Here is a 9539-nt window from a genome sequence, read left to right as displayed (position 1 = left end):
TGTGGCTCACAACCATATATAATAGGATCCGATGCCCTCTTCTGGTGTGTCTGAAGACAGCTACAGTGTAGTGTACTCATACAAATAAAATAAATAAATCTTTTAAAAAAAAAAAAAGAAAGAAAGAAAGTTAGAATTGCTTCTCAGACATCTGAAGTGGTTAATTTTTAAAATATATTGCATTTAGAAATGCTTGTATACAAATTTAGTATTTATGTAAGAATACATAAATTACTCTGCTGTAGATTCCCTCAAAATCTACCTCCAAGTAGTACCAAAATACCATCTCTACTTCCATAACATCTTTCAGATTTGGGCCTCCTGGTCAACCTTGATACTCCTCACTGGAGTGATTTCTTCTTTCTTCAGTAATGATGAGAGTCATACCAACTTCCATTCTCACTCAACTCTGACCTAAAATGATATTAGTATCAAACTGAACTTTCTGCAGATAGGAGAGATGGCTTGGCAGTTCAAAGTATTTGCTCCATCTCCTGTACCGCCATGGTGGCTCTTGACCGCCTATAACTATAATGCCACACCAGAGTATCTGATGCCCTCTTCTGACCTCTGCGAGAATCAAGCATACACATGCTGCACATACATACATGCAAGCAAAAGCATTCATATACATAAAACAAAATAAAATTTAAATTAGCACAACTTTTTAATGCTGTGCTTTGTTATGATATAAAAATAAATTAAATGTCATTCATTAACTATATTATAAAAATGAAACAAAAGCCACCGCAACTGCTAATAACCAATTCTGTATTAATCTTAAAGTCTTGGCTCCTATCTTTTATGTGGACATAAGGAACATTATCGATCATTTCCCTAGCAAAATGCACAAACTCAACTGGTGCCTTGCCAAGGTTTGTCTTAGCTTCATTAAAAGTCATGAGCATGGATTATGTGTTTATTATCTCCTGGCATAATTTCCCTGGTAGAAGAAACTGCAACACTAGCCTCCATCACTATCAGATTCTCAACAGACATATTTATTTATTTATTTATTTATAAGAATTATTCATTTATTTTATGTATAGGAGTACGCTGTTGCTGTCTTCAGACACACCAGAAGAAGGCATCAGATCCCATTATAGATGGTTGTGAGCCACCATGTGGTTGCTGGGAACTGAACTCAGGACCTCTGGAAGAGCATTTAGTGCTCTTAACCACTGAGCCATCTCTCCAGCCATCAACAGACATATTTAATATCCTATGTTTGTTGAGAAATCTCAGAGAAGGCCTAATGGAGCAGTGCTATACTTATATTTGCTAAAGTTTCAGTTCTATTCACAAAATATCGCAAGCAGAGTGAGAAGTGTATTCCTTCTAATTATGTGTTATACCACTTAATTCTACTTTAGATGATAATATAGAATGAACCCAATGTGATAGATAAATCAAAAATATTTCCAGTATAATATATTCCTTCCTGGTTCTATGCCCCAGTATAGGGGAATGCCAGGACCAGGAATGGGAGTGGGTGGGTTGGGGAGTGGGGGTGAGGGTTCGGAGGGAAAACTAGGAAAGGCGATAACATTTGAAATGTAAATAAAGAAAATATCTAATAAAAACAAAAGTATATTCCTTCCTGCTGCTTGGAATACTGAGACAAAGGAAAGCAATCACAGAGAAATGATATTTGTGTGCTCCTAACAAAATCCAAAACACTTATGTACTCGAGACTATATATATTCCCCTGTACCCCTTATTTTAAATGTCATCATCACATAGTTCCTGACTGAAATGACTTAACCAGAGAGAGGTTATCACCATGATGAAGGAGGTCTGACAGTGTAGCATCCTGGCAGCAGGAATGTGAGGTAGCTGATAACACTGAGTCACAGTCAAGAGGGAAACACCAAGAAAATGGTTTCTTCAAGACACAGCAGCCTAGATGCACACTTGAAACCCAAGACTGTGGCAGGATAGACAGAGCCCACATAGATTCAAGCTAGATGGGGTCCCAGAACTGAAAGGAAGGAGCTAGTCTGGGTTCCTACCGCTAATAAAAACTACTTGCAACTGACAGCCACTTGCAAAGGAACAATTCGTTTTCATCAATGGAGGCCCCCAGATATACTAACCAGAGGCTCCGTGCTCAGCAGCTGGCAGCCAACACAGAACAAACTCCGTGGTCACTTTAAAGATTTGTCTGTCTCGTGTATGGTGCTTGGGCTTTTTGAGGGGTAGTCTTATTGGTCTTTTGCTTGTGTATTATGCTTTCCAATTTGTGCTTTTGTGGGGCTTTTGTTTGTTTTTTTTAAAGGCAAAGAAAGGGTGAAGAATTGGGTAGGTAGGGAGAATCTGAAGGGGACTGGGGAAGGAGAAAGTGTAATCAGAGTGTATTGTATGAAAAAATCATTAACAAAAGAGAGACAGGGGGGGGGGAGGGGAGGGGAAGGAGAGGGGCAGGGGAAGGGGCAGGGACAGAGAGAATAGTGAAAGGACAGAGAAAGCCAGGCCAGAAATTAATACACAAACTCAACTGGTGCCTTGCCAAGACTACAACTTAAAACATCTTTCTTCAGTAGATCTATTTCCTTTAGTTTGGTTCTCCTCCTCAGATTTTCAGTCTTATAATATTATAAGACACCACCATAAGCCAGAGAGCAGGCGGCCAAACAACCTTCAAGTCTACCTAGCCCTATTAGGGTCACTGCATCTCACAATTCGAGCTTTAGTCAATCCAACTCCTTTTTGTTAGTTTCAACTTTGTCCAAAAGACCAAAGTCTTCTTTATATCTCAAGGCAATCTCTTACCTGTGAGTCACTATGAATTATGTTAAAAACACAATTGTGTGCAGCAAACATTTACATTCCAAGAGTGGAAGGACAACATTTTGAACTCAGTCATATTCAAATTTGTGGGTCATTAGTAAAATAAGCCAGATTCTTTGTCAGAACACAACATGAATGGCCAATAGAGCAATTCCTAATAAAGTACTCTTTCCCCTTCAAAACTTTGAAGGGGAACTTCAAAACATCAAAAGCCTGACCTTCACCATATACATTTCTTAGTATTCTGATCTCCTAAACTCTCACTAGAATGAGCATTAAACTCAGTCTATAGTACCAGAGGACTTCTGTAACTCACAACTCCAAATCTGTCCTCATTCTGACCAAAAACCCCTTCTAAGGGTCAGAATGGATATGGCTGGTACATCCCTACAGTGACCCCACTTTATGGTCCTACTGCCAGTGCTAGTGTGGGTACAGGTCTGCCTACTATAGTAGCTTGGGTAGTCTCCAGGCCCCACCTCTACTGCCTCTGTCTCTAACCCACCTAGTCTACTTAGTACAAGGTACACAGAGTTGCAAGTCTATCTAATCTATCAAGAGTAGTCTTTGCCCTCCCTCCTTCCCTCCTCCCCCACACCAACCCACCAAGTCCACATAATGCTGCCAGTATACACATGCATAGATGCAGGTCCAACTATTACAGAATATATAACCTCTCAGAAGTCCCATCCCTGAAGAAAATGTATTTTCCCTCTTCTGGAAGCCATCAAGTATCAATAGCTTCTCAGTTCTAGATGGGACTGAATAACATTTTACCTGATTTGTGCTGGTATTCTGGCTGGCTTAATCATGTACAGGTTTTATGCTTGCAGTCATAATCACTAAGAATTCATGTGTGCACATGTGTAAGACTTAATACTGACATTGCAGCAGGTTAGCAAGCAGAGAAAACAAAGGCTAATTACTGAGCTAGCCTTCTCCTTTTTCCTTCAGACCAGGTGCCAGTCTATCAGATGGTGCTAGCCACTTTCAAGATGGTTCTTCTCCCTCAGCTAACCCCTTCAGAAAACACACAAAAAAAAGTATGCCTCACTAGCTGTTTCTTAATCTGATCAAGTTGGCAAAGCTAACCAGTCTATAAATAAACATCCCTTAAACCTTTTGAGATAGTGTCTTGCTATGTAGTCCTGGATGCTAGTCTGGGACTCTGAGTAAACCAGGCTAATCTCAAACCAGTGGTGATGCTCCTGCCACAGCCTCCCTGGGGCTGGGATTACAGGAAAATACCACCCTACCTGGCTTCAGTCAAAAAATTTTAAAGCAATGTCTAATCAAAGAATCCATACTCAAAGCTTGTTAAACTTCGCAGCTGTCTTCTATTGAACTAAGGACACCAAAATATATTGATGAAAAGAGATAAGATCATGAAATAAGTATAACTTCTATACTTGATCCTTGTCTTATGCCTAACAAAATATATCAAAGATACAGGTCAAATATATAAATGATCAAATAAGTTCTGAAATAAACAAGCAAACCCTTTTAATATCTGTCTCTCTTGTTCTAGATAAAGATGTGAGCTCTCAGCTATCCCTTCATTCCACCATCATGCACTCTAACCCTCTCAGAGTACAATCATGGAGTTTTTGTCACTGCAATAGAAAACTAGGACAGAGGCTGGCCCCCAGAAGGGAGCTATTGTTCTGATTGGCCTAACAATACTGGTTTTGGAGTAACTTGGTAGACTATGAGACCTGCACCAGGGAAGTGGTTAAATGCTGTAACAGGACATCCTAGTGGGATCTAGGAAGACAGTACCACTGAGAGCAACATGGACTATGGAGGCTCAACTCAATAGGCTTTAGAGAGGAACAATATTAGCAACTGGGCTAAAGACTGTTCTTGTGATATTTTGGCAATGAATGTGACAGCTTTCTGCCCTTGTCCTAATAATTCACCTGTGACTAAACTGTAAAGTAACTCATTTCCTTGGTAGAGGTGATTTCAGGACAAATATTCAAGACAGACTACTTTTGACTCATCCTGATCCACAACATAAGGCAGAGGGGTAGGGGAGGGGCACACGGAGAACTGCATGAGTCTTTGAAAACCTCAAAGCCTACCTTAGTGACAGTTATTACTAATTGCACTTATGCAGGCCTACAATCAAAACGAACAAGTGGAGCAAAAGAAATAGAGAATGTACAGCTTAAGAGTAAAAGAACATCATCAGGAAACGTTACGTTTCAGCTGGTGCTGAAAACTAAGAAGGCCTGGTCTGAAAGGGAATGGAGGAAGTAGTGAACACAGTGCAAGACCCCACCCACCCAGCTAAGTTTTCAACTTTGAAAAGAAAAGGCCAGATTTCCTGCTCCTAAAAATAAACAACAAAAACAGAGCTGCTTTTGATGTGACTAAAGGGTTGGTAGTCAAACTTGGCAGTGTCCAGCACATTGTTCTGGGCTTTAGAACTGTGAAAGATATATGAGTAAAGGGAATATAGAATCTCCCTCCATGGCTAACAAGAGCCACAGAGGCCAGGCATGTTTCACTGGAGTCCCCTAAATGAGAGGCCTTGAGAGACCTTTGCACGAAGCTATGAGATTCTTGCTTTGTATCGGAAACCCCAAGGTATTATGGGTGCCAGATTCATGGGTTATCAGTCAAGGAGAGCCACACAGTAGAAGTGGAAGCAGCAGAATAGAGAGAGTGTGTGGCAGGAAGTAAAGTTAAAAGAGCGGAGTCATCTAAGCCCTTTGGCATCAGGCGTGCTCAGAGCTGCAGGCTTTAGAGTTTGTAGTGCTGGGTTTCAGTCTTGTATTGGTCCAGGATTTCCTAGGTCCAAATCCCTTCCTTTTGGAATGATAAAGTATATTTTGTGTCACTATATGTTGCAAGTATGTGACATGATTCCTTATTTTATGGTGGGTTCAAGTGAGGAGAGTCTCTTGGGTCTCAAAAGAGACTTTGGATTTTTAAACTGTGTTGAATCTGAGAAAAACCATGGGGATTTTTGAAGTTGACCTAAATGCATTTGGTATTGTGATATGGCCACAAGCCTATAAGGGCCAGGAAGTGAAGTGTGGTAATGTGAATGAGAATGGCCCCAAATGCCCATGTATTTGAATAGTTGGTTCAGAGTTAGTAGACATGTTTTGGAAGGATTAGGAAGTGAGCCCTGTTGGAGGAGATGTGTCACTGGGTGTAGGGCTCTGAGATTGCAAAGGACTCATCTAATCCCCACTGCTTTCTTGGTCTCATAGAGGTAGATCAACACATGGGCTCAAAGCTGTCTCTTTGCTCTACCATCATGGACTCTAACCCTCTGAAACCAAAGGCAAATTAAATGATTTCTTTTATATGTTGCAAAACACTTCATAAGTGTTTTCTTAAAGCAACAGAAAGATAACTAAGACAATATCTAATGATGTATTTTATTTATAACAAAAAAGAAATTGTTTTCCTTGATGAACATGGTTCTTTAAAATAGTAAATGTTACTCCTCATAAAGAGAAAACCAGATTGTCAGAGAATCAAAAAAGCACACAAAATAAAAATACTGTTTCCTCAGGTCCCAAAAATATCTTAGAGTAGAAAAGTCAAAGGAAGAAGTAAGTATCTATTTGCAAGTGAAATAAATAAATCCACAGTAAGATGTAACTTGCTAAGAGGAATGATACTCTATGATAAATTATTTTTCAACAGGCACTGGATATATGGCTTTTGAGATACTTGGATCTGAGTCACAGAAATCTTTATGCGCCTATGTGCTCAGTGAAACTCTAACGGATAAATATTGAACTGTACAATCAAAGGCAATTCATGTTAGTGTTAGGGTGCATTATCATATCTAACACCCTACACACTCACAACCTGAATCATTTAAAAACATAACCCTTTACTTCAACATATTCGCTTCTTTCTATTTGAAGTCTCCCACAAACGTTAAAAGAAAAGGGTAATTTTAGCTTATAAAAACAAGTATTTAGGGCTGGAGAGATGGCTCAGCAGTTAAGAGCACTGACTGCTCTTCAAGAGGTGCTAAGGTGGCTCACAACCATCTGTAATGGGATCTGATGCCCTCTTCTGGTGTAGCTGAAGACAGTGACAGTGTGCTTATATATGTAAAATTAAAAAATCTTTAAAAAACAAAAATAACAACAACAACAAAACCCTGAGTCTTTAAACATAACAACAATAAAAAGAGCAAAGTGGTACCTTCAAGCTTCCTTTCTTCCTTACTATTTTAAAATTTGGTTCTGATAAATCTTTAAATAAAAAATCATTTTGTCTTTCACACTCACCTTTCTTTGACTTGAGCAATATGAATGATAACATACTCAACTGCATTCAAGTGATTCTTTCCATTCTTTCAAAGGAGACTCTTACAATTTTTAAGACTTTTCACATTATATAAGCAACGAGGTACAATATTTAAAATTCTTTAATACCTTCAAATGTATATACACTATAGATTAAAGGAATAGACATTAGTCCATGAAGAAAATGGAAGTCTGTGGGAAGACATGGCAACCTAATGGAAGGATTTCTGTTCATTCTGGCATGCCCTTGACTGGGACATACAGAAGGTAACCCCTTCCTCCTTTCTCTTCATCATGTCCCAGTCATTATGTGTGCACTGTTTTTCCCTAGTATGGTCCCTGTCATCTGATTCCCAAGAGCAATAGGACCACCATAGACTTCAACCTTCTGAATTACAATGCAAAATAGGCCTTTTCTTTTCATAATTGATTTTGGCAGGTATTTTGTTATAGTAACAAATACAGAAATAAGATATAAATGATACGTAGGTAAGTAGGAAGGTAGGTAGGTAGGTGGGTAGGTAGATAGATAGACAGACAGACAGACAGACAGGAGGTAGATATATTCATCCACTAAAAAACTCTCTAGTAGCATAAGAGCTACCCGATGAAAGCCACTAAGAAGGCAGGTTATGGCCAACAGGTCTGCATATCAAAACTGTGGAAGGCAGAGCAGGAAGGCGTACAAGTTTTCACTTTCCAAACATGCTATAGACCAAGGGTTAAAAGTAATCTAGCAATGGAAAGCCTTTGTGCTACTTTTTATTAATCCAATGAGTTTTACCCTTAAAATGTACACATTTGGGTCAGAGAAAAGTACTTGCCCCCAAATGCATGAACCTGAGGCCAAATCTGCAGGACTTCTACAATGGAAGGAAAGAAATGACACCTTGACGATGTCCTCTGACTTCTACATGCATGCGGTGGCACACAAAATACAAATGTAAAAGCACATTAGCAACTTAAGCATCTGGTCCTGGAATGGCCTTTTAGGGATCGTTTATAAAGTCAGTCTAGCGGCCTTTAGAGAGAAACAAATGTATGTGACTTGTACCATTCTAGACCAGCTAAATTCTGGGATATAATTTAGTATTTTAGAGAATTAAAATAAGAGGCAAAACGTGAAAAGATATGCTAAATAGGCAAGGTCATTTCAGAAAGTGTTATGAACCAGGAAGACATTAAATATTCAAATACTGCCAATTTTTAAAGTGTGAATTTTCTTACCTCCTGCTTTGTTCCTGCCCTCACTAAGCTATTAATTAAGTTCTACTATCTGTTGAGTTTCCTGGTAATTTTAAGAAGATCGGATAAGTGATTTTAAGTACTTAAACATAAATTATCAATTCACTCAAAAGTAAATATTCCGCTTCTAGAAATCTAAGTTGATGACAGGCCAAAGATCACGGGGAACATTAGCCAGTGATAGTGAAAAGAGCTAAAGCAGGGGCTGATGCATTGCAGCAAAAATGATCTTTGAAGCACGTTTTGAGTTTTAAAGGCGAGCCATGGTGAGTCCCTCAGCTGTGATATTAAGATGTTTCCTTTTCCTTGCCTCATTCTAGGGTCTGTGGAAAAGCAGGTACAACAGTGATGAAGGATTGCTTACAGGCTTGTATCTCAGAGCATCTCTGTAGGAGCCAAACAAAGCCGCCTGAGCCCTCAGAAAGGCCCGAGCCACTCCATCTCCTGTAGCTGTGGACTGCTTCTTCAGCTTATTTTTCAAGGCCGAGACCTGCATGGCAGAGAGGAACAGTTAAATTAACACCTCAGAAATTGGTACAGCGAGGTACGAACCCAATCAGCAGGCAAAGCGCAATGTCTGCAGGTCAGCCAAAATCCATCGTCCTCCCAGATAGCTTATCTTTTTAGCTGCACAGAGCACCTGCTGCTCTGTTAATTGAAACAGGAGCGGGAGAGGATAGCAATGTGCTAATGCAAATTGGTTTATGCTCTCTTTTTTTCTCCCAAGGCCTCTTGACATAAATAAGCTTTAATTATTTACAGTAAACTGCTTGTGAGGCACTTTTCTGCAGATTTTTAGCAATTATAACGTGTGTCTACTTGTTTGGAGATAAAGCTGGTTCAGGAGCATTCATTTCTGTTGTGTGTTGTTATTTGTTATGAGTCCTTCAAGATCATTTACAATTTTATTTTCAGTTTGGAGGCATCATTTGCATAAGTAATTTTCGCTTTTTACCATTAACAGAAGACAAGAGAGAAGAGATAAAGTTATAGAGACCATATCATGAGGGGAAAATTATGTAATAAAAGTGTTATACATTGTCTCATTTAAATTTCATCACATTTTCCTAAGAAAAACATTCATGCTCTCATTTAGGAATGAAAAGAAGTTGGGCAAATGGCAGGAACTACTTTGTTTTCATGTCTGGCTCTGGGGTAAAGTTGGGACACAAACCCAGTGTCCCCTGTTTCTCACCACCACAGGCTAGACTGGAGTTCTAT

At 39.3% G+C, this 9539-nt stretch overlaps 1 protein-coding gene across 1 annotated transcript in view; it reads right to left on the bottom strand.

Annotated features, from left to right (window-relative positions):
* The window catches only part of Dennd1b (DENN domain containing 1B), a 204527-nt gene that overhangs the window by 61848 nt on the left and 133140 nt on the right, over window positions 1-9539 (bottom strand). Inside the window, exon 14 of the mRNA XM_021198568.2 lies at window positions 8683-8808. Within this exon, the coding sequence (XP_021054227.1) occupies window positions 8683-8808 (126 nt within the window). The remainder of the gene's footprint in view (window positions 1-8682; window positions 8809-9539) is intronic.

The sequence above is a fragment of the Mus pahari genome, chromosome 5 (genome assembly GCF_900095145.1).
Source record: "Mus pahari chromosome 5, PAHARI_EIJ_v1.1, whole genome shotgun sequence".
Classification (NCBI taxonomy): domain Eukaryota; kingdom Metazoa; phylum Chordata; class Mammalia; order Rodentia; family Muridae; genus Mus; species Mus pahari.
Note: the sequence above shows the minus strand (reverse complement) of the source record. Positions and strands in the feature narration are given on the sequence as shown.